General features: G+C 47.2%; 1 protein-coding gene and 1 long non-coding RNA gene across 4 annotated transcripts; both read right to left on the reverse strand.

Moving 5' to 3' along the window:
- Nucleotides 1-30: 30 nt before the first annotated feature.
- Nucleotides 31-2,258, reverse strand: LOC117436840 (uncharacterized). Its single transcript, XR_004550150.1, has 3 exons — nt 1,784-2,258; nt 270-479; nt 31-104 (listed from the first exon to the last, which is right to left on the reverse strand). It is a non-coding gene; the product is annotated as an uncharacterized lncRNA (long non-coding RNA).
- A 1,605-nt stretch (nt 2,259-3,863) lies between these two features.
- Nucleotides 3,864-25,517, reverse strand: HP1BP3 (heterochromatin protein 1 binding protein 3). 3 transcript variants are annotated; one of them, XM_034068068.1, is made up of 13 exons: nt 25,460-25,517; nt 17,040-17,239; nt 16,526-16,625; nt 14,971-15,121; nt 14,470-14,629; nt 13,279-13,422; nt 12,680-12,760; nt 10,958-11,112; nt 10,113-10,203; nt 9,269-9,428; nt 6,847-6,958; nt 5,814-5,951; nt 3,864-5,088 (listed from the first exon to the last, which is right to left on the reverse strand). In XM_034068068.1, exons 2-13 carry the CDS (start codon nt 17,133-17,135, stop codon nt 4,803-4,805), a joined length of 1,674 nt encoding a protein of 557 aa, XP_033923959.1. In that variant the 5' UTR covers nt 17,136-17,239; nt 25,460-25,517; the 3' UTR covers nt 3,864-4,802. The 3 variants fall into 3 exon arrangements, with proteins under 3 accessions (XP_033923959.1, XP_033923958.1, XP_005145468.1); XM_034068067.1 differs by having other exon boundaries at nt 3,866-5,088; nt 16,526-16,628; XM_005145411.3 differs by lacking the exon at nt 25,460-25,517 and adding an exon at nt 17,347-17,517 and having other exon boundaries at nt 3,866-5,088; nt 16,526-16,628.
- Between the last annotated feature and the right edge of the window lie 45 nt (nt 25,518-25,562).

Genomic DNA, 25,562 nt, shown 5'->3' on the forward strand with positions numbered 1-25,562 from the left:
GGCAGCAGTGGTGGATGTCTGACCTTCACTGCCCGCAGCTGCTCCTCCAGCTGCCCTGCTTGCTGCTCCAGGTCCAGGTCCTCCACCACGAAGGAGCCCACGTACTGAGGGGAACCAAAACCAACCTGAGTCAGCAACACCCTCCCCATGCTGCTGCAATCACTTCACCCCAGGGCAATCATCCCACTCTGAGGTGAGGGTTTGGGGATGGACCCACTCCCAAACCCCATCTCGGGGTGTCCTGGCCCCCGTTCCCGTGGGTAACTCACCTCTGCTGACTTGGTGACGCCCCGGGCTCGCTGCTGGGGGGCTGCAGGATCTGCCCCCCTCCCATTGGCAGCCTTCTTCTTCATGGCAGTGGGGTTTGGGGGGCAAAGGTTGGATCAGGATGGGGTTAAGCAGCTCCGGTGCTGCATCCAGGTTATTCGCAACCAGCCAGGGTGGTGCAGGAGCTCGGATCTGGCCCCCAGTCACGGTCCCTGCGAGGAGGGATGTGACAGACACAACCTGCACCCACTGTCCCCCCATTTCCAGCCCAATGAGCCTCAGGAAATGCTGCAGTTTCCATATAGTGATCCCCAATCCCCAGTGCAGGTGAGTCTGAGTCCTGGCCCTGACACAAGGGTCCCTCCATACCAACCCCAATAAAAGGATCCCCAGATCCTGTCCCTAACCCTAACGTGAGGGCCACCACACCCCAAACCCAATGCAGGGGTCTCCATGTCCTCATCCCAAGCACCATGTTGGGGTCCCCACATCCCAGCTCCCATGCAAGGGCCCCCTGTGACCCCAAGTGCCATGTAAGGCTCTGCACAGCATGACACCAATCCCAACATGAAGGTCCCTGTGTTCCCACACTGAATCCAGGATCCCAGCATCCTCATCCTAAGCACAATGTGAGGGTCCCATGTCCTCCCCCTGAGCACTGCATGAAGGTCCCACATCCCAGCCCTGTGCAGGATGCAGCTAGTCCCCATGTCCTGACCCTAGTGTGATGTGAGGGTGCCCACATCCCTACCCCAAAGGTGACACATATGGTCCCTGCATCCTGCTCCCGATTGAAACCAATGTGATCCTGTGTCCTGAGCATACAGTCCAGACCCCGAGCAAGGTGCATGCAGTCTCACAGCCCAGATTCCAGAGAGATTCTGGAGTCTCTCCCATTCTCTGTCCCTCCACCCCACTCCCTGCTGGCCACGCAGCACCAAGACCCCATGGCCGTCTGTCAGGGGTGATCCCCAAAACATCAGGATGGGGGCAGCAGGTTCGGAGGGGGGGGGTTCAGCCAAGACTCCCACCCAAGGGTGCACCTGGCCCCTCTCCAGCCACCCAAGGGGGTTTTGTCCTCTGCAGCCCTCTGACAGGCTGAGACCAGGCACAACTCGTGTCACTGAGACCGCACTGCAGCCTCCTGGGTGCTAACACAGGGGAAAGGGGAGGGGAATCCGGCAGCCCAAAGGCATCCTAATGGTGTGGGGGGGTCCGTATGGTGCCCTCATCCCCTTTGCAAGCTCAAGTTTGCCCCTCTCCTTCGGGCACAATTTGGGGGGTCTCTCCCCCCTCCCCCCCAGCCAATCCGCAGGCAGGCAGCCCCCAAGCCCCGCCCCCTTTTTCCCACTCTTCATTTCTCAATGAGCCCCCAGCCCACCCTGGCGGACCCCAGGGGAGGGATGCGGTCCCCAAGATGCTGACCCCCAGATTTAGTGGTGGTGATGGGGGTGGTACCCAGACCCCGAGCATCCCCAGAGCCCCCCCATCCCCTGTGCCCCCTGCCCTGGCTCACGGGCTCTGTCGGATGGCTCCGGAGAAACGCAGGCAGAAAACCCCCTTGGCTCCAGCTCTCGGCCTCCGCCGGTTCCTTCCCTTCTTCCCGGTGGCTCCGTCCGTGGCGCAGGGATGCTCGACCCGTTGGCATCAGGCCCTCGCCGGCAGCCAGGCCCCGGCGAGCCGGAGCCCGCGGCGGGCACGGGGCAGGCAGCGAACTCCCATTTCCTGCCTCCGATCTGCCCACGATGAATCACTGCGATTTTACCTCCCCGGCTCTCTCCGTCTCTTGGAGGCAGCAGCAGCAGCAGCGCTCGGGCTCTTCGTTAGACGCGGCTGCATTGGATTCTTTTCCCTCTCTCCTGTTTCCTCTCCTCTCCTGCGTGCCCAGCGGAGAAGTGATTTCTAACCCTGCCACGCACACACGTGGGTCGCTGCTCACCACCCCCTGCCCTGATGCTCTGACCCTCTTCACCCCGGTTGCTGAATTCCAATGGGAGTTTTGCACACCACGGAACGCTCGTGCTGGGAATAAAGGGGGATGGCTCTGACCTCACTGCAAACGCAGAGCCCCAGGTGCACAGAATCCTCCAGCCGCCTGAGGGAAAAGCTGTTCCCAGCCTCAGGGATGCGCTTGGCTCCTGGAAAGGGAAAGCAACAGTTTGGGGAGGAGATGGGGTCGAACCCCTCAGGGTGCACCCGAAAATCCCTTTCTCACTCCCTGAGGATGTGAAACGGCTCCAAAGAGCAGTGTTCCAACCTTGGGCCACTGCCAGCACCGGCTGCTTGGAGATGCTGTGAGATGCCCCAGCAGAACCCACGGAGAAACAGCGGAAAAATGGAACAAGGAGGACAGATGGGGCTGAGGAATAACATATCGGAGCCCAGGCTGGCCAGGAAGCAGAGATGGAGAAGAGCTCCACCGGCAACGCTGCCACAGGATGATGATTTTCCTGTTCAATCCCACTTGCTGCTCTCAGGAGACAAGGATTGGTCATTGGGATTAAACACAAGCAGAGCCACAGCTCCTGTTTTGGCTCAGTGCACAGAAACCACTTAATTAGCAATTAAAACCCCAACCAAAGAGTTTGATGGTGACCAAGGGAGCCAATGGCTGCTTTCAGCACAGGGCTACAATTCAAGGTGCCCCACAACAAAACTAAGCCACAGCCACAGGTGGAACATCAGTGTTATCCAGACCAGTGTTTTACCCATGGGGTGGTTGGTGTGGGAATGTTGGGATGAAGGAGGTCACAAACTGCCTTAGAGCTGAGACAGGGCCCAGTGTCCCTGTAAATACCTCTCCATGAGTGAAGCAGTTCCTCAAACTTGTTTCCTTGCAGTGCCAAACCCCCGTTTCGGTACAAGCAGCCCTTGGAAAGAGCCATTAACTAATTCTTCCAGTTGCTTGCATCCCTGTGGATCACTCTTTGATCAGGGCTTTCACCCTCCCAGTTTCCATAACTGTTATTTTTGTTAACCCCCCATGTCTGCACCCTTGCTATGGAGCTGGCAACAATCGAGGCCATTTCTGACATGGTTTTCTAACCTCCCTGTGGTTCAAGGCAGCACCCAGGGACAGCAACTAAAAAGAATAAACTCAATAGGGCTGTTTTCTTTTTTTGCATGTAATTTTTAGAGGTACTGCCACTCCTCTCAGCATGGAATGTGCACAGCTCTTTCCCAAAGCACAGTGAATGAAACCTGTCAGGTCACATTGGAATCACCAGCGCACAAGGACAAGGTAGAGTGCTCTGACTGCAGGTGCTGCTCTGTTGAGCAGGGGATGATTTCAGCTGGTGTTTTTCTGTCCCCACTGGCCATTGATGGGGGGCAGAGGGAGAAGGGAAGCATCAAGAGGTTCAAACAGAGCTTTCTACTTGCTCACCTTTGCCTCCAGAGAAACCAGGGAAGAGAAAGGGCACAAGTCAGTTGAGCTACAGTGCTCAGGCTAGAGCAGCCCCACTCTTTCATGCTGGCAAAGTCCATTTAACAAAGGTTTGCCTCTGCAGCAATCCATGCTGATGGTAATTCCCTCCTCTCTGCAGTTCCAGGAGGAGGAAGCTGTGGTAAGGAAGAGAAAGGACACACAGAGCAGGCCTGGAATCTAGTTTCATTTTATTTTAGCAAACTGCATGTTCTTCACTTATCAACATCTCTACATTAGCAATTGTATAGCTCTCCAGCTGTTCTTTAAAAAAGGGTAAACAAGAGGTGACCAAACTCAGGCTCTTCATCTCTTAAAAACATTGAAAAGTTGGATTTCAAGAAGACTTTTATATGTTTTGGTTTTAAGGTAACAGATGTGGTGTGGAAACACTAATTCAAATCACCCACCTAACCGAGAACTACCCCTTCTGGAGCCCCTCTGGCATCAGACGATCAGTGGATGCAGCAGTAGGTGATTACTGAAGATCTGACTCACCATCAAACAAACCTTGCTGGTCTGAAGGAGCCAAATGTGCCACCTCCTCAGCTTGCCCCTCTACCAGCCGAGCAGAAAGCAGCACTTCCAGGACTCAGTGCATGTGCTGTATATACACTGCTTCTTCACAGAAGCGATAAGGACCTCGTAATGCAGGGGATCTAGGGAGGACTCTTTTGCCCTTGTACCTTCTCTTTAAGAATCACATTCCCCCAATCATCCTGTTCCTGCTGGCTAAAGATATAAAGATCTTCTTTGAAGAACGTTTAAAAGCCAACCCTCCCCCCTCCCCAAGCCCCCAACCCAGAGGAACACCAGAAAATGTACAGGTTGTATATGCCCTGGAAGAAGTCCTACCATTATTGCAGAAACGACAGATGACTTGTTCCAGGGGAGGGGCAGGCACGAGGCCCAGCATTGAGCTCTATCAACTCCTCGGGTAGCTTTAAGTTGCAGCTTATTTTCCCCCCATCATTCAAGAAAACAAACATAAAAAAACCAAAAACCCATTAAAAGAAGTGTCGAAGCATCGGAACTAAAATACAAACGCATGTTCGACTTAGAAAACAAGACTGTGGATTCGACCATGGCATTCCCTGACGCTCCAAAGGTTTTACTTTTTTGCCCGGAGAGATTTCCTCATGGTGGATTTGCCCTTGGCAGAGGGTTTCACCTCCTTCCTCCCACTGGCTGCTGGTTTCTTAGAGGAGCTGCCACCAGAGGGTTTCTTGATGGCTGAGGCTGCTGGTTTGGCTTTCTTAGCAGGGGTTTTAACCTTGGGGGGGGGCTTTGCTTTGCCCCGGCTGGCGGCAGGGGTTTTCCTTGGTTTGGGTTTGGACTCTCTTCGCTTCATCGAAGGGGCCCTGCTCCGTGATTTTGGGGGTGGCCTCTTCTGCATCCTGTCAGGGAGAGACAGCACAAGAGCTCAGTGGAGGCACAAATGGTACCCAGAGCAGAGCTGCCGTCGTCAATCTGCGTCTTGGCATCCTCTTCCTTTGCCACGGGTGCTGCTTTATGCAGCAGTACATTTCATTTGCTAAATCCCAAAGAGCAACAACTCCTCTGGCAGATCTTGCCATGCTCAGCACTTCACAGTGCCCACAGTGCTCTGCCAGAGAGGTTCCCACCTCCTTCATTAGGGATATGAACATACAAATAATGACAATGAATCAAAGTCAATTGTCAGAACAGTTCAGAGACCTGACCACTCTCCACTCTAAAAGGAGTTGTACTACTTAACCAACAGCACTCATGTTAAATCCACATTCTGAGGAAGGCAGGCTTCGTATCTGGCTACAGGACTGCAATAATACTACTGTAGGGAAAACATTTCCTAAGGAAACAGTAAATACAGAAAGTCCCCTGTGAAATGTCACACTTCTGTAAAGCACAAAAAAACGACTTCAGAAGACTAAAGGCAATACAAAGAAAATACAAAGGAAAAAAGAGGTAAGGTTCAAACTATGGAATAGGGGAGATCAGTATCTCTGGAGCAAAGCATTATCAGGAACTGCTTCCAACACCTCTGAGCAACGGCCCTGTGGATAAATAACTACACCAGGAGACAAACCAAGAGTCACTTGTATCATCTGAACAAGCCCATTCCTCTCTCATGTGGCCATACCTCTTCTTTGGTGGTGGCTCTTCCTCCTCAGACTCTTCCTCTTCAGACTCTTCTTCCTCCTCAGATTCCTCCTCTTCTTCCTCATCAGATTCCTCAGAGTCCTCATCCTGCTGCTTCTCTGGGTAGAGCACATCTGGGCTACAAGAGGGTTCAAGTCAGAGTGTGACTTGCTATTAAGGATGCAACTCCAGCAAGCCTTTGGTAACCCTGGCAGAGACTTTGGCTCTCTGGGGGACACCATCCCTGGGCTTCACGTGGCCCAGCACAATATACACTCCCAGCAGAAGAAAGGCTGTTTTAGTCTCACAATAGTTAATCTAGGTCATCTTCCCTCCTCCCACCTCTCCTCCACGTCAGCATTAAGAAACATCTGGGTCCTACTCATTGTGAGCATCTTTGCATTAACACCACCACACTATCTGCTCACGTGAACTTGTTTTAGCACAGCAACACTTAAATAGCCTCCATCCTGCAATAAAAGCACCATGACAGAAGATCTGAGAAGACTGAGCCCAGTACCTTTACTGCCTTTAAAAGCTTCCCTTGTTTCCTTGCTAGCTTTATGTTCACTCACAGTCAGACATTCAAGTAATGGCATTATCTAGAGTATGGGTGACATGTAGGGACAGGCCAAGGGGAATAGCTTGAACCTGCCCAAGAGAGGGGAGACTCAGATGAGCTCTTAGGCACAAGCTCTTCCCTGGGAGGGTGCTGAGGCGCTGGCACAGGGTGCCCAGAGAAGCTGTGGCTGCCCCATCCCTGGCCGTGTTCAAGGCCAGGTTGGACACAGGGGCTTGGAGCAGATGCTCCAGTGGAAGGGGTCCCTGCCCGTGGCAGGGGTTGGAGCTGGGTGAACTTTAAGGTACCTTCCAACTCAAACCACTCTGGGATTCTGTGAATGCTGCAGTTCATCAGTTATTAAACCCTCCACAAACTTCCCTGTAAACAGGTCAGCTGATGAACCCCTGCAGTGCTCCCTGGCTAACCTCCTCAACGCTTGTCTTGAATAGTGTTTAGCAGCCAAGCTCTTTACCTAGGATAATAAGGGAAGCAAAGCTGAAAGGTTCCACTGAAGCCCTTCCCAGAGATTTGCTCCATCCAGCCATTCTTCTCACATTTCTGCAGGGTTCTCTTCAGTAGATGCACTGTGAAAATAAAATCAAATAAAAAACTCAGAGGAAGGTTGTTACTACTTTTATCCACTTGTCTGACCTTACTGCTCCCTGCAGAGCCCTCTGAAATCAGAGCTGGAGAGTCAGGACGAAGTCTCCTTTGCTAGGACACCTGCAGAGCACTTAGTAAGTGTGGCTTTAAATTCTCCAAAGGATGAAGTCAGGAACAGTGCATGGTTTTGATGGCCCCATCAAAAGATGCTCCTTCGTAAATGCAATAAGTAGTGGCATGGAACTACTGCTGTCCTAATTTAACCCAAATCTCAACTTTCTACAGCCTGTTCTCCAAAGTGCTTTTTAAAGACTTGTGTCTTTACCCTGGTTTTACCTTCCTTGTATCCCTAAATGTCAAACGTGATGCATCTTTCCCCAGTTTGTGTTTTTGTTTTGCTTTTTAAAGGGAAAATACTTGGTCCAGAAATAGGACAAATGCACTTTTTATTCCAGTCTTCTGTTCCATGTGCACTGTGTAAGAATTGCAACCAAACCTGTGCAAGTACAGAGGATCTTTGGCAAAGGGCTGAAGTTGTTTAGTTTAGTTCAAAACCATTTGCAGCTTGAATTAGAGGGAGCATTTTCATATTTAGCTCCCTCCAAACCAAGGGCAGAGCAAGGCTGCCCTCAAACACCTTCCAAAAAAGTTCACTTGAGAAATGGAAAAACACAAAGAAACACAGTGGCTGAACTGCCACCTGACTCTGTGGGTACAATTAATGCAAAGGTATTTGCTCCAACTGCTTACTCCACACTACTGAAACAGGCTTTTATCAAGCACTGACCTTTCACAGCAAGAGAGTCCTGTGGGACAAGGCCATACTTACACCAGACTGCTTCTGCTGAAATACTGTACTTTGAATGGCACTGGAAGAGCCTGCACAGCTAATGGAGCTGATTCTATCCATGAAGTCACTATTGTTGCAACATTTAGATCCTCATAGTTCAAGAACTCTTTGAAGATCCATGCTTTCATAAAACAGGAGGAACACAAAACCTAAGGCTGATTTTATTCTTTGTATCAAAGATAAATAGCAGCACAAAGATAAAGAGCACTTGACTCCAGTCAAGTCCAGTTCTGAGGTATAAAAGGAGGAGTGCAGAGCAATGGTTCTGCAGTGTGCAGCAGCCTGCTTTTACATCTCACCAGATCTTCCTCTGGTTGCTCTTAAAACAGAGCAGAGATCATCAAAATTCCTTTTATGTAACAGAAAGGGAAAGAAAACAACAGATTGCAAGCTGAAATTTCTTTATGTGACTTGCAAGACTGACAAGCACTCGAGGCTGGCTGAGCATAGGCCTCTGAGGACCACGGAGAATTCCAATGCTTAGGATGCCTGGAAACTCTTCTCCCTGCCCCAAGATTAAGAAGTCAGACTTGTCATCAGTCCCTAATTGGTAGAAGGCCTCAGGCAGCTTCTTTAGCCCACGCTGCTGTGAGGGAACCTGTGCTCTCTCCACATCAGCAAGCCTTGTGTCAAGCTCCAGGTGAAGTGTGGGATCAGCAACCTCCCTCCAGCCCATGTCCTAACGAATGGCACCAGAACTATGACACCACAGCAACAAACTCATCTACCTCTAGGTTTGACTCTAGAGAAGACTGCTGTGAGCTCATCCTGCTTCAAATGACCTCCAGCACTGGTTAATAAACTGCAGTGGAGCACAGGCCAAATAATGCACATAAACCATTAAAACATCTGCTTTAAAGTTGCTGTTAGTATTGCTTCTGCTAACGCAAAGGCCAAAACAGACATTAGAGTCATTCCTGAGAACAAAGACATGCCAAATCTCTTTCCAAATACAACAGGATTGTTTCTCTCCTCACTTGCTTGACCTTTTAAAAATCAGAGCCAAAGAATGACCTCAAGCAAATCCGTGAGAGGGGTGCCTGTGAATGTTTTAAAAGTTAGACTGTCCAACTTCTCTAACTAAAAAGCAACTGGGAACTGCATTTATGCCAAGCTGTAGCCTTTCAAAATAGAGACAGACAGATGAAATCAACTTGGTGATTTAAGAACAATAAAAGTACTTGAATACTACTCCCCTTTCCTGGGAACGTGCTACAGACAAGAGAAACATGCGTTATGTCTCAAACTAGCCTTTGTCAGGCTTGAAAGGAGCTAATGGGAATTAAAACCACTGAGCATCTCTGTAGCACAAAGAGCTGAGCAGCTGTCAGCTCCCCAGCAAGCTCAATGGAATTCTTTAAAGGTGCTGCACAGACACATCTGCAGCTGCAGGACTCTTTTAGCATGCAAAACAGAAGCATCACACAGACTGGTACTTTACCCTGGAGGTTGGAGTTGGTCCCTGGGTGGTTTTCCAGGATATACTTCTTGAGGGCTGTGGTGGAGCAGGTCTTCGGTTCGTTCATGGCCGCAATAGCAGACAGGATGGCGTCTTCCATCAGAGTCCCACCCAGAAGGGGTTTCTCCCCTGATTTCTTCAGCTATTTTCCAAGGAGGAAGAGAAAAGCATCAAGACAAAATTCTCCCAAACCAGGTCAGGACAAGCTCCTCTGCACCAGGTGGGTCGGCGCTCCTGCATCAGCACAGATATGTTTTACATTAAACACAGCATGGGGAACGCTGCTCTCCCAGCTTTAACTGGGAGGACAGGCCTAGTCAAGTGGCCTGGAGGGCTTATCATCAGCAACATATTGTCCCAGTCCCCAAATACACTGCAAGGATGTGGCAATCTAAGGGCCTGTCACTTAGGGAAGGACATAAATCAGCTCTTCTTCCATCCCCCAGACCAAATGTACCCAAGAGACTTCTGTGGAACATCCACTAGAACTAAACGTTGCAAGCATCTGGGGTACCTATTGCACCCACAATAAGAGATGGAAAGGAAAGCTTACCCCACCATCTCCCCTACTGTGCTAATGAGTCAGAACCGAAGCAGCGTGAGGAACACGCTAAGCAAGGAAGGCGGGGGGGCTGCTCCAGAAATGTAGACCCAGAGGAGAATAAGAGTCCTACTGCTTCATAGTTGGGACAACTCCTGAACATGACAGGCTGCTAAAGAAAGGTGCACCCAATGAAACTGAGGTGGGGGGAAGAGGGGGTGTTAACTTATATCCAAGGCTTGTGGTCAGTGTAGTCAACGAAACAAGATGAACTCTGGCTCTGACCTGGAATGTCCCAGATGCTCCCTTCCCTGTGATCTGCTCTAACTGGCCCTTCTCTACAGCTCTCTGGAGGGCATTCTTCAACAGCTGGGGTCTGAAATACAGGAAGAGAAAGCTTTACTGACACACAGACTGACAGCTTCAAAAAACAAACAGAGAAACAAGGCTTTATACAGAGTGTGAGCAGAGCAGTACTTACGAGTGCTATCTGCCTACCTACAGGCATTTTAAATAGAGATCTGTCAGCAAGTGCTGATTACATGAGAAAAACAATGTACGTTAGTGGAAACTGAACTGCAACGTTTCCTTGGTGTCACTGCATCCAGAAACAGACAAGCTCCACTTGGGAGGATTTAATCATTTTGAAAAGCACATTTGGAGTCGGTGGGCAATGAGTCAGCTCACAGACAACAAGGGACTGAGTACAGGCCCCTGTAAGAGGTGGCACACACAGCTTTCCTAGATTTTCCTCCCCAAGCTTTGATCAATTTCATATAAGCAAACTTAAAGCTTACTGTAAGCACATACCAGCTAAGGCATCCAGAACCAAGAGGGACAAGACCCCAAGAGGCTTCACATCCCCACAGCTAAAGGGATCTCGTTTTGATTAAGGGTGGAGGTGCACAGTCAACGCTGATGTTGGCATCAGGAACAAAGACTGGGTGTGGAGGGATGCAGGAAAAGGCACAGCTTTTCCTCAAGTTTTCCTGCAGGATCTACAAGGCAGAGCACCACCTGCCTGCTGCAACACTGAACTGGATCACTGGGAAGCAAGGCAAAGCCAGAGGAAGGCTGTATTTCACTGCTCCTCTGCAGCTCTGCTTACAACAGTATACTCCTGCACCTACCTTATATCTACTTTGAGTTTGGGGTAATACTGAGACACATATTTCTTGATGAGGCTGTAAGAAGCTTCCTTCGGCTCACAAAGGCGGGTGAAAGCCAGTGGCAGGATATCTTCCAGCTTCACTTGTTGCTCTGCAGCCGAAGTAGAAGTGCTTTTCTGAAATACATACACTTTACTCATCAGTGGGGCCTAAAAGTCTGGGGTATCTGAACCAGCAATGCACAGGGGAGAAGTGCTCCTGACACTGGACACAGATCTGCAAAATCAAGTTCTGTAAGGCAATTCTTTAACAATTTAAAGAGTTTAGCAGGTTAAGTAAAACCAAGCAAATTTGGCTGGAATTTTCATAGGAGTCTCTGGGTAGTTTTGCAAATAGAAATTGCTCAGTATTTAACAACATCTGTATTTTTACATTAGTTTCCTTCCTCTTTCTACACACTCTTTCCTCTCCTGTCCTACTGACACGAGTGAAAATCTTACACACTGCCATGAAATTTAAACCCCACCAAAGGCTTTTAACATCTGCCCAAAAGTGAATACCTTAAACAGGAGTGGGTTTTTAGATGAGAGAATGAAATCCTGACTGAAGCCAACTTTCCCTTCTGAATTTTCCTCCATCCCTTTATTACTGTGAGGACGGCATGAGCAGAAAAAATTAAAGTCTGTTGTTTATACAGAAAAGAGAGTGGGAAAATGTGCTGAAGTTTAATGGTTTTGATGCTGAACAGCAGCTTTGCAAACAGTCGAAGGGGTGAGGGATGCTGCTCACCAGACAGCTGCTAGCTGTGTTCACCAACAACAAAAGCAAGCCATTTGTTTTTCTGCAACACAGAGAAAGTAACTAGAAACAAAGACACTGATCTGCTGCAGACAATAAAAGTGATGTGTTAGCAGCTATCAGGTGTCTTGCTCGAACTTCTTATGGAGTCAGTGAGCTCTATTTAAAAAGTTACACTCAAATTAGCTTTCTCCTGTTTCCTAGTACCAAGCATGTCACTGTTTCCCTCAACTTTAGGGCTTTTGGTCTCCCCAGAAGTGAAAAGATACATTACAATACTCTCTGGGTTCATCCATCTAAGCTGCAAGGGGATCAGCAATTCTGGCTAAGTGTTTTGTAACCAGTGTTTGAAACTTACTTCATACACCCAGTGCAACAGGGAGTGGAGAACAGTGTGAGGACTAGGCTCAGCCAACCCCCTCCCATACCACATAGTACTACCTCAGAGCAATATACACCCAACATTGGCAGCTTTCTTCCAGCAGCCTTAGGACATTGTCTTCTTCCTCCCTCTGCGCTCACAGCTCATGGAAAAATGTCCACCTGACAGTCCTTAAGACTGAAGTCTTCCATTTATCCATGCAACAGATAAAACAGACAGCAGTAGCATAAAGCTCTCTTACAATACCTGAGAGGCATCTCTCTCTACCAGGTAAAGACAGAAGAGGAGCTTCCTGGTTATTCAGTTTTCTGCCTCTGAACCAAAGCCTAGGGGTTTAATGTAAACATTTTAAAACTAAGATTTTGATTATTCTACTTGGTTTAATTTCTAAAACTAACTTTCTGGTTCTGATTTTATGGAACAGGTTTTTTAATTACCACACTTGGGGAGCAAAAGTACAGCAAGGAGAATACTATCTGGGTTGGGGTTAAGCTGCCTTTGGTAAGATACACGTATTTCAGTGCAAGATCTTTCAGGGTATTGTTTAAAATGATCCATCTTACCTTTCTGTCTCTGGATTTTGGAACAGATTTTCCTGCACTAGCCACCACCACAAAGCTGCCAGAAGCTCCCTTTCCTTTAACCTAGTTCAAAAGAAAGTCCATTTCAGTCTTTAGCAAAGTAACTCAGAATAACAACCTGAAAGAGACTCACTGACACCATTACACAGATTTTGACTGCACTGTCACCCTGGTGATGGGCTGTTATAGTAGAGGCCTATTTAAATCTACTGAAACTTCAGTAAGATCAGAAACTACAGCCAAACATTAACATACCATGACATCCTAACAGACATCACAAACATAAATGAGTACTAAATGTGCTGCTGCAGAAGTGACAGTGCTGGACAAAGTTTGAAGACAAAGGCTGCTGCAATGTTGTATGACACAACACCAAGAAACAGTCATACATTGCACAAAAGACAACTGGGCAAAGTGTCTGACTGGCAGAACAACAGTGAAATCCTGTCAGTATCTAACAAAGTGGAGAAACAGGTTGATTAACCTTCATGAGGAAGAAAAGACCTGCTACCAGAGTTTAAGAACCCTGTATGTAATTCAGTAACACCACCTCCAGTGCTGCTGCACAAAGCAACTCTTACCTGCCTAATGATTCCTCTCTCCAGCTCCCTTTTCAAGGCTTGCTTTAGCAGATAGCCTCTCCTCTCCAGCTCCAGGGAAGGGTATTTATGGATGATGTATTTGCGTATCGCAACAACGGATGCACCACTCTTTTGAAAGCATGCCTGAAATGGAAGCAGAATGTTAGCAGAAACCACTTGCACTGGAATTATCTTGCTGTGGGACTGAAGAACAGCAATTGAACTGATGCATACAGGCCAGCACATCAACACAGAATGCCAGGCTGGCCTTTTCCTCATAATGCCTCAAGAGGATAAAATATAACTAACAAAATACTTCAGCTAAAGAGCAAACACAACAGCAGCACAGCAAGTGCATGTCAATGACTCCTCTGCTCTGTAGCACTTACATGTAATGGCTTAAACACTAAATGGTACTACAAAATACAGTCACCTTTTGGCAAACCACTGCTGCACAACTGGCAAGTTGATGCACTAACGTCAGAGTTATTAAGTCAGAACAAGTCAACAACTCTTGTGGTTTTAAGAAGATGAAGGCTTGACATTAGTAAACCAGCAAAAAGTCTAAGCTGAAGATCTTATTTTGAAGATAGACCAGCTGGAAAGGCCATCCTGCAATTAAGGTGGGTAGAATCCAGACCAGCTGTGAAGGCAACACGTGTGAACCAAGCCTCAAGGGGAGAGCAGCAACACAACTACTGCACAGGGCCCTTCTTACAAGCAGGAGGGACACAGTAGACCCACCCCAACACCACTCTGGAATGCTAGTTTACAGTATCTCCATCTGTCTTGAATTAGAATAAGTTAATGCTTAATAAAGCACGTATCAAATAGATGGCTTAATCAAGGTAAATCAAGTTAAGTGTGGCTAGAAGGCACACCAAATTAAATGATGACAGCAATCAAGCAGATTATGTCATCCTCCCTGTTTCTAATAATGTAACAAGGGAGGAAACAAATTCTAAACAAAGAAATAAGCTATAGGGCATCTCATCATCATCATCATCATCATGGGCTCACATTTCAGCTCCACGGGCTTCCAAGCAGAAGCACACGTGTTTCACACAGTGTTTCCTGCTGACAGCCAGCACTATCATCTGTACCAGCAGCAAGCTGAAATGTGAATTTTAGGCACACAAATTATTCTGCTTTGCGACAGATGAACAAAAGAAACATTTGTCTCTTGCTTACCCTGATGGCCTCAGTTAAAATAGCATCCATTTTGGGACGTGAGGTGGCAGCCATCTGAGTCTGCTTCTGTGCTCTAGCTAGCTGGCTAGCAGAAAGAGTAGCCCAGGCAGGAATGGTCTTCTTCACCTTCTTCTCCTTCTCCTTAGATTGATCCTTCTCACTTTGGAGGAATAAAAATCAATACTAAGACAAGAGACACTGTAAAACAAGCCAACAGCAGCACAACAACTCCACAACATCCAACACTAAAAATAATTTAAAGAAGATTTTGCTGTTTCCACCAGAAAAAAGAGACCCTGTCTGGATATTCAGTCTCACACATGTTCTAGAACAGCAGCCACACTCGACTGGCAGCTTCTTCCTGAGAAATACAAGCACCATTTTAAGGGACACATCCTATTTTTCCCATCTCTCCTGCCACATTTTTCGTCTCTAGAACCTAACTTTGTTCAGAACCCTACCCAATTCCCCGAATTCAGCACTAAGCTGAAAGAGCCTTACTCTTTTTTGGTTTCTTCTGAGGGCTTGGTTTCCCCCTTCCCTTCAGTCTCAGGTTCCTTTGGCTGTTCTGCTTCACTGGATGCAGCAGGCAGGGTTTCAGTCTCTTGTTCTTCTCCAGCAGAGGCAGATTCCTCAGAGGTGACTTCTGCATCTAAAGAGACATGAAAATGCATCAAGTTACTGCCAAAAATGAGCCTTTATTCTTCAGGAAGGCTGGGGGGAGGAAGAGGTGTGTGTGATAAAAAGCTTAAGAACACACCCCAAAAATTATTTCCCTCCAGACAACTTCTCCAGTTTAAACAGATGATTTGAATGTAACTTAAGAAGTAAACAAAACTACTGAGAGGAGCTTCAATAAGGTGCTATAAGCCATTGGATGTCAGAATAAAGTCAAACAACATCATGTAGCTTTTCACAGTGCACTAATTCCCCCCTCTTTCCCTCTTAACTCCAAAGTTACTATTGCAATCATCCCTCCTCAGAGAGCCATGGGTGGGGATGGGAGGAGGAAATGGCTTTCCCGTAGGCTGAGGTTTATACATTTTTAACTCATAAATGTGCAAACCATGTATCTCTACCAGAAATGTAGACAGATACATACAAGCAGCTCTGTTTGTACCCATCTTCTTTTCAAACACTGCTGTTCCTGCACCACACACTGTGGCACCTGAAGGATTTCTAACTGTTCAATCCATTTTTCCAGACTTGGCAAAGCTTTAGATTGCACATGCATTGACAGAAGCACTTTTCTATTAGCAGGCTCAAATCCAACCAGAAATCACCTTCCCAAGCAAGTAAACTGGTATATTTAGCTGAGAACAGGACTTGGCTGCCTGCTAAATAAGGTGCATATAAACTGCTATTACCCACGTTTTGGATAAATAACTGTCCACCATCACTACTCTATAGGTTCTCTGTCTCCGAGAAGGAACTTAATACTTCGACCACGCTCCTGTGCATAGTTTTCCCGTGGAGGCATCATGCATTTAAAATCCACAGTGTATTAAGGCAGTTTGGTATGTAACCGATTTGTGACAGCAAAGAGGACAAAGTCAGTGAACCTGAGTGCAATACTGAAATGACACATGCTGAGAAACTGAGGTGAAGCTGCTAAGACCACACACATTAATATCAGACTAGATTTTATGACACATTGTGGTAAAATCCTCTTGTTTAGGAGTAAACCCCTAAATACATTGTTCTTCCACTCATCAACTCCACCTTTCGATCTCAAGCTACCTTCCTGACACTACTGAGACTTCACAAATTTTACCTTTCCTCTAAAGAATGTGCAAGCTTAAAAGGGCCTTTATTTAGCTACGTTTTCATGTCTGGAGTGTCAGGACTTTGCTACAAGGTGTGAAGGACAAAATGAATGGGTCAGACTGAAAAGTGGCTACAAAACACAACTTCCCAACAATCCAGGAGAAGCCTGTGGAAAGGAGCTACACACTGGGAATATTTTAGTCTTGGCAGTAGAGTTTTTCAGGAATGTTAAAGCACAAGCTTATGTTTGGATAGACATTAACAATCCACTGTAGAATTATCACTGTACCTGCTTTGACCTCTTCACCTTCAGCAGGTTTGCTTTTGGGAGGGGTTTCGCGGGGAGAAGAATTCACGGAGCGGCGGATGGGCATTGTGTCGTCTTCAGCCTTCTATGGAAAGCATAAGAGAATCAGAATAGATACTGTAAAGAATCAAAAAGGTTTAGAAATAGGATTAAAGCAGATCAAAGCAGCATATGTAGAGATATTCTGGATACATTTGGATTTTTCAGAATTTTAAAATACCCTCAAACCAGCATACTTGGAAAGGAGAGTTTCCCATTTTACAGTTACAAAGGAAATAATTTATTTTCAATTCCACATTAAAGGAGATTTGAGGATCTTGCTAAAGACAACATCTCAGGGAAAGCAGGGAAGGGGAAGGAGAGTGCCTACAGCGGTTAGTAGACTCCCAGTTGAGTTGCTTATGAGCAGGGGAGAAAGAGCACTGAGTAACCTTCAGCAGGACTGGAAGTCAGGAACTGATCCAAGGGCAAGCTTGGAGAATGGGCCAGCCCCTACCTCACTTAACTTGTCCGTGTGGATGAGCTGAGCTCCCGTTAAGAGTGGAAGCGCCTTATGATGCACGGGTTCAGCTTCAGACAGATCAGTCGCCATTTAAATAAATTTCTATCCCCCAGTGCAGGTAACAATGTGGAGCCCCAGGTTTTAACCCCAAGGACCTTTTCCTAATGGTTTTCACAGTGCTGTGAGGAGTCAACCTAAAGTACAGAAAAGATGTGGTGTGAAAATTAACAAAACAAAACCATCTACGTCCATGTGTCTAACAAAGTAAAGATTAAAAAGAAAAGAAGAGTAAATGACTTACAGCTTATGACTAACACAACTGACAATCAACACTTGCATTCAACAAAGAGGCTAAAACATGTACGCAGACTTGAGAGCTATGGATGTAGCAGAAATGGTAAAGGTGTAAAGCCAGACTTGCAGCCTGCTCCATAAAAACAGATCTGAAACAATAAAAAGGCTCTTTAAATGAACAGAAAGCATTAATGAAAAGCAGACATTGCACTGAGTCTGAAGTGAGGCATGCAGAAAACAGGTCATAGGCTGTGGGTAAAAGCAGGAGCTGACATCTTGATCCAGCTTCTAACAGCCTAAGGAATTAAACCATTACATTTGTTAGGGAGAAAATACACACACTGGGACCCAAACCATGCCCTTCCCAAACTAAATCCATGCAGTTCAGAGAAATGGAGGAGCCTTTCAAGAAAAACAACCATCAAACCAGCAGTCTAAGACCTTCTACAGTAAAACTTAAGCTTTACTAAACCTTCCTCTAAACACATGCACTATCATGGGTATAGAATGGCTTAAGCTTAGTCTAGCCCTCACCAAGTCTCACCCCTTACTCCCATGCACACTTCTACAGACTTTCTTACCTGTTGACCATGGGACTGCATCAGTTTCTCCCAAGGAGGGGTTCTCAGAACCCCCTTTAAAAACCTGAGAAGCAAAGCTTCTCTGGCAAACCAGGGCTGGATATGTTCTCCCCTGTTCCTCCAGGCTGCCCTGTCCTTCCTTACAAAGAAACCAAATGCTCCTAGTTTCTAGCTATTCTGGATGTTTTCTTTCACTCACATAAGAAGGAAGGCACTTAACATAAATTTTCACTTTTAATAGGTATTTCCCTAGTGGGTCTTCCTCTTAAATGAGACCTGACATCACTCCTGGCACTGTTTTCTAGATGATTTTCACCAGTTTCAGCACTTCACACTGCATTCTCCCCTGCAGGGGTGGATGCTCTGTACCACATCAACACCATCTTAATTACTCTACAGTCTGGCTCCAAAACAGTCCTCTTATTACTCAGCAGTGGGGGCTTCCAACCCATCAGAGGGATTCTCTTTACCTCAACTACTTTCTCAGGAAAGCCAAGTCCCAGTTCATCTAAGCAGAGCACTTTCATTAAAACTCCAAGCTGTGAGTAGCTTCCATTCAGAAACCAGTGTCAGAGGAGCCAAAGGGGAATGTGTGGTAAGATATGATGGTTTACAAGGACTGGTGATAACAGAATCCCAGCCTGGTTTGGGTTGGAAAGGACCTCAAAGCTCATCCAGCTCCAACCCCTGCCATAGCCAGGGACCCCTTCCACTGGAGCAGCTGCTCCAAGCCCCTGTGTCCAACCTGGCCTTCAACACTGCCAGGGATGGGGCAGCCACAGCTTCTCTGGGCACCCTGTGCCAGCGCCTCAGCACCCTCACAGGGAACAGCTCATCTCAGTCTCCCCTCTGGCAGGTTCAAGCCATTCTCCTTGGCCTGTCCCTACAGGCCCTTGTCCAAAGCCCCTCTCCAGGTTTCTTATAGCCCCTTTAAGCGCTGGAGCTGCTCTAAGTTTTTCCCAGAGCCTTCTCTTCTCCAGGCTGAACGAGCCCAGCTCTCTTAGCCTGGCTCCAGAGCAGAGCTGCTCCTGGTTACAACAATTGTACCTACAAGATCTCCTCTCCAAACCTGCAAACTATAAACAAAGTCCACTGCTGCTCCAGGAGAGTGCAGTGTCACATCAGGTGCACACACCTATGGCACAACAAAGACACTTTCAGTCTGATGGCAGGAGCACCAAACACATTGCTAGGCAGCATTTCTGCAGGAGATGCTCTAGAAGACATTTCCCTAGCTGGCCATCTTCAAACCACAGTGCTTGTGGCAGCTAAAGGTACCTCAATCTGTTCCTGCAATGTCTACAACTTCCGTGAGACTGAACAGTCATTCTGAAAAACGACAGGGCACCAGTTCTGTGTCTCAGCAGCAGCAGAGTGTAACAGCAACAATGGTTTCTTCTGAGACAAAACAAAACCCTGAACACATTACATGCCAAAACCAAGCTAAATGAGATCAATGAAGCTTTCTCATGGAATTTTAGCATGGGAAAAAATTGCCAAATGCCAATAGCCAATGAGAACACGCAAACTACAGCCCAGCCTTTTTGGAGCCTGTTTTAAGGGCTCCTCCTCACTCCAGTGCAGAAAGCGAGAGGAAAAATGAGTTTTCACCAGCACAATCCCAAATGTTTTTCCTACCAAGCACAGCCTGAAGCCCTTTAAAAAATGCCAGCATTTTGAAGTGAGTCCTAAACCAACCAATTACAGATCCATCCTCCAGGAAATCAGCTGGGGGCTACAGACACTTTCCTTGGGAATACTAACACACACATCCAAGCACGCACTGTGGCTGACCTGAGCCTGGAGTTTATTTGTTTAAAACTCTGTGACCTGCGTGTCACATACATGAAAACACAGTGCTCCCAACTCTGACTCCAAATTCCCCACGTTCTAAAAAGCATATCCTTTGCTTAGATCACACTCGAGTGTTGCTGCTCTCAAAAGCAAATGTAACACTGCACAATTCCTAATGCGTGTACAAAGCCATCACCCAGCAGAAACTTCCAGCAGTGACCTGAACAGGAGCTTGTTGATTCCCTCCATGTTCCACGTGTGGCTCATTTGCTCAACTGGCTACGGGAACCAAAGGGGCAGGAGGATCATCTCCTGTTGACTTCAAAGCAATGGGATTCTCAAACAGCAAAGTCACAAGCACTACTTTGTGAAAGCATCACTGCTCTTGCTCAGCCTGTTTCTTCCCCCAGAGGGATCAAAAGTAGTTTTCTGGACAGGGTGTGAAATGTCAACCACAAATAGGCCTGAATTTAGTTTTTCAAAAAGATAAAGCAAAAGACTAGATGGTTTTATAACAGTGATGCACAAAAACTCTCATATCTCTCGAAATAAAAGAGTTGATTTATTGAATGCAAAAATCAAGTCACCCAAACCAACTGTTACCTGGACACCCTATTTCATGTGGGGGATACCAAGACATCTTTAAATGTGCATCACAGACTGAAAGCATCACTGTTAGCAATACACAACTGGAAAGTGATGCTGTCTTCTGCATTTACACCGATGTCAAGCAAATATTGTGGTTAGAAACCAGGAAAAGGCCATCAGTTGAGGCTGTGGTTTTCAAGGTGGTTCTTGGGAACTGTCACATACACTCAAATCTGATGGACTGTCAGGAAAAAGACTAATCACATCAGCAATGAACCAAACACTGGGATACCAACCTTCCAAAAGTTGCTTGAAAGTACAGACAGTAACTCGCCACGTAGCTACTCACACATTTTCCTATGGGCCATCTGAACTCAACATCACTTATCATGAACTAGTCACTCCAAACTAGTCATCCCAAAGGTAATCTAGCAAGGAGCTGATAAGCAACAAAGCTCCTAAACTTTCAGGATTTCTAGATGAACAGGAATGGTTGGGAGTGCCCAGTTTCCCAGCTCAGAGTGGCCACTGATGGGAGATGCAGTCAAAGCTACAAATAGGTTTCCATGACCTATTATGAAAAATGATAGCAATTTCCTCCTGAGCTATCAGCATATCTTTAGGGGATAAAAAAGGGGAGGCTTGACGTGAGATACATGCATTATATATAATATTCCAGAAGAGTGGAGTCGCCCCACCAATGTAACAGACACAAGGGCATAAGACTTGAGGCATAGTTTGGCTGACTCCAGGAACTGCTGCTGCCCATAAGGTTTTCCAGCTTTTCTCAGACCTCATTTTCACTTGAGGGAAAACATTTCAGCATAACACCAGCACTCCAAACATGGCAAGGCACCCGTCAGGCTGGCGGAAACCCCAAGGTGCAAGGACTCAAGGTAGGGTGCACAGGCTGAGAAGACTGAAAACAAATATGCAATGGAAAAATGAGAAAGCAAATCCCATCCTGTGCTGTTGGGAGTGTCCCCTTACTGTCACACGACACGTATGCTGGTGATTGATGTGCTCTAGACATGACTTGGTATATGGAACATGACGCAGGTCTAGAAACCGGGTCAGAAAGGGCTGGAAAAGTTTGTGTGTTCTTGCAGATGTGAAGCCAGGGTGTCAATGGGTACACACCCAACAACCTTACAAGCAAGAACAGTTTAGTATCAAAAAAGAGTAAAAAGCAAAGTAACTGGGTTTCAAAACCAGGCTATTAATTATTGTACAGTTATCTATCATTACATAGCACTGTCCTGAGCAGAAGAGCATTTAAATACAACTCAGAAGCTGCAGAAAAAAAAAAAAAAAAAAGCCAGGAAATGTTGATATTTTTGCAAATTCAAATCAAACATGCCAAAATATCACGTTTGGAAGCAGGCCAACTTCTCCAAGGCCCCTGAAATCCTCAAAGTGCTTCCCTAAAAATCCAGCTCAGGTAGAAGATACCTTTCTTCAATCCTCAGTATCTGTATCCTCACAGAATGCATCATCCAGGAACACCTTTGATACAAACCTGGTTTATAGAATGCATCTGTTAGAAGCTCTCAGCTGATTGCTGTCACATCCTGTTCACAAAGGTGCTCCAGCACTGCCTGACTTCCCTTTCGCTTCTGCACTTCACTGAGCTGCCTGTGGTCTGGATGAAGTCAGACCAGTAGTATTTACTCATTTAAATGTACAGAGGAATAAGATATCTTACTGAAGACAGAATACAAGTAAGTCCCTACTTCTAATCCTCATTTGGCATCCTGATCGGAAATTCCCTCCCCTTTCACATCTGGCATTCCCATCACTTTTGCTGCCATTCAACAAGTCTGGGGCTTTGTCCTGATCCTTAGGGCAACCCTGTCGCATCGATTTCCTGGGAGGTGTTGTGGTTAAGCTGACTTTTCAATCCTGTGCCTTCTGATTATGCTACACAGGCTGCACTTGCAGCTCTCTTGTGAGATCTCTTACTGGCTATGGGAGCCCCACACTGCTACAGGCATTACAAACCATCTTGTTTCAATTAAAGGTCCAATACAAAGATCCAATAGCTTATCACTTGCCAGGCAAGAAATTCTTTGGCTTGACTAGTGTTACAAGTTTCTATTTCCATCCACTCCTTCCCTATACAGCATTAAGAAACAGAATAAATACCAAGTATATTTGGGAAGCACAATGAAAATCTTTCACGCTTCCAGTATCCAAACACACACATCCCTACACATTGAGACCCAAATGAGAGTTTTTCTAAGCTGAAAGACACACCTTTGTTTCAGAGTAGCATTGAATTTGGATCTCTGACTCCAAACACCACAAATGCAACCTGACTTAAACTTCGCCTATCCCGCTGGATTTCAAAGCAAAGAGCAAAGGAAAACTCAAACACTGCCCTTCTGCACACAGAGATGCTGCTTCCACAGCAGGGAAAAGCACTCTGCTACAGTGAGATTGATGCTCTGCCTCCCCACCTGGGACTGAGCTCAGTGCCTCATCTCTGATGGGGTGTAACAGCAGCAAATCAAAGTCAGATCCATCTCAACAGCTGTTTATTAAAACAGAAGTAACAACCCCTGCCTCATCTCCACTATTCTTCACCACCAGCTCAATACAAGCTCCACTATTAATTTCAGATTCTTTCTGCATCAGTCTTTCACCTATACAGAAGGCAGTAACAGCAGATGATTTCCATGGCATGAATTATCTTCCACCAAGGAACTTTCCTCAACGTCCCCAAGCCAAAGCCAGGCCCCGTGCAGCTTAAATTATTCACCATCTACCTAAAAACTCACGAAAACTTCAGCTAAGGCATTAATACAAAGCAGAATTTCTGCTTACATTGCTGTCTAAACATAATCCTCCTCCGCATTGATGCTCAGGATTGCAACAGTGACATCACACTCTGTGGGACAACAGTTTTTGGCTATTATGGTCCTTGATCCAGACTCTCCATATGCTGCTACTGACATAAGCAGCTAAGGAATGAAACAGAGTGCACAAGGCTCAGCTTTAACTCTACAACAAGTTTAGGTCTCCAACTTAAAACTTCCAACATGAAAATCCACCGCTGGGAATCTTATTACCTAGGACCCATTATGAACTCTGACAAACCACTGACACCTGAATGAAAATGCAGGCCACTAACATTACACAGCAGGGTACAAACCTTTGACAAACCACATCCCCCTTGCTTAGATGGATTAAATATAAAGCCACTAGAAGAACCCTCCTTCCAAACTGTTACCTATTCAGCCATCACTTATTATTCTGTAGTACAAAACCATACATTTTAAAAGCTGTGATTTCCTTTCAGTCTTTATAAAATTTACTCACACCTCCCATTAGAGTCCATCAATGTAAAATTTCTTTCACACTCTCTCACAGCAGTGAAAATCCTCAGAGAAACCTGGGTCAGGTGTAACACAACACTGACAAGAGCCACACATCAGTTTCTGTTGAAAGGGAAAACACAGCAGAAAAAGATATTCTGAAGAAAAACAATTCAAACAGCTTCTGTCTGAGGACAGTGTGTGACATGTTGAGAAGTTCATGAATTAGAAGGCACACACAGGTAAAGGGGAGAAAGGCTGCAAAAAGTGTGATGTTGACAACACATATACACCAAGTTCTTTGCCTGGAACAGAAATTAAGTGGAGATTTTTTTTCCTACCCCCAACCAAGGGGGGAAAATCCAAGGATTTCCCACTCTCCCCACCAACCTTTTCAAGTCCCCCTGACAAAGGTAAATGTTCTCCTGCCCAGTCCACCAAAACACCTCCACTCCCAAACCAAACCAGAGACACTCACCAGTGAGACCTTCCTCTCATCAGTCCAACACACACCACACAAAGGAGCTTAACAGTGTGACATTGTTTACAAACAGGAATACTTCAGAACCTTTTCCCCCTCAGTACAACAGCTGCTTGCCAAGGACTGCTGGCCAACTGTCTTAAAGATGCTAAAATTACTATTCACAGTAAACCCAAACAAACAAAGCCACATGGGTGGAAATCAGAGTGCAATTATTACTCCAAAGGCCTGAGATAAGGACTGAGAAGTAATGCACTCCTTAACCCAGAAGTAACTCAGCAGTCAAGTGAGACTCCCATAAGAGCAACCTGTGAAAGACCACAGACAGGAGCAGACTGCCAGGTCCTGCTCCACGTTAGAAAGGAGAAAACACCCCAATAACCCCACGTTATCCAACTTTTCCTCCCCTGCAGCACAGTCTGGGAATTCCCCCAGGATTTACAGACACCAGTGACAGTGAAAACAGAATCCAGGCAGGAAGGACTTGGGCTGGAACTGTTCTCATCACGATAAGCTTTGGCCTAACAAGGGCTACACCACTTTACATCAGCTGCTTCTTCCCTCCTCATTTTTCCAAGTTCTTAACTGGAAAACCAAGCCCAGAACGGCAGTGGGGATGATGAACCCAGAATGGAAACCCCTCCATCCCAGACTGGAATCTAATACCCTTCTCCACGGAGAGACATGTGCCACAGGGGGAGGAGGGTAATTAACATTCTTTAACGAGGCTGTGACCACCACAGGGGCTCAAGGAGGAACCCCAGAAAGGCCTGGCGGGCTCAGGCTTCGGCCTGCAAGCACCTTTAACAGCACCGAGGGCTGAGGAGCGGCTCTCGGCAGCGCAGCCACCCTGACCCGGCGGACATGGGCCCTCTGTGAGCTCAGGCAGGAGCCACAGGGCGGGAAGCCGCCCGCCGGACCACGGGCCCTTGCTAAGTTTACAAACAGCGCTCCCTCCTCCTGCCGCACCCCGCCCGTCCCTCCGCCGCTGACCTTCCCTCACCGCCAGGGTTTACCGGCTGCCAGCAGCCCGGGAGGGGCCGTCTGAGGCCCGCAGCTCCTTTGTGAGGCCCGCACCGAGGCCTGGGGCCGCCTCAGGCCTGGCGGGGGGACCGAGGAGCGTGTGTGTGTGTGAGGGGACGAGCAGGCCGCGCTCACCGTAACAGCATTCACCGTGCGCGCAGCGTATCGCGACCCGTCACGACAGCACACCCCCCCCGAGGCCTGTCAGGGAGGCGGCGCGGCGCTGACGGGAGCTCCCGGGGACCCAGCCAGGCCGCCCCCGCGCCTCACACGCACCACCCCGCGGCCCACCGGGCCCGGACGGCCCCGGCTCCCGGCTCAGGGCTGGGGACTCACCAGCGGACACAAAGCGGCCCCTCTAATGGCGGCAGGGAACCGGCGGGGGGGGGCGAACGGGGGGGACGGGGCAAAGGGGCGGGGGCGGGGCCGCGGCGGGGGT

This window comes from Melopsittacus undulatus, chromosome 12, assembly GCF_012275295.1.
Source record: "Melopsittacus undulatus isolate bMelUnd1 chromosome 12, bMelUnd1.mat.Z, whole genome shotgun sequence".
Lineage (NCBI taxonomy): Eukaryota > Metazoa > Chordata > Aves > Psittaciformes > Psittaculidae > Melopsittacus > Melopsittacus undulatus.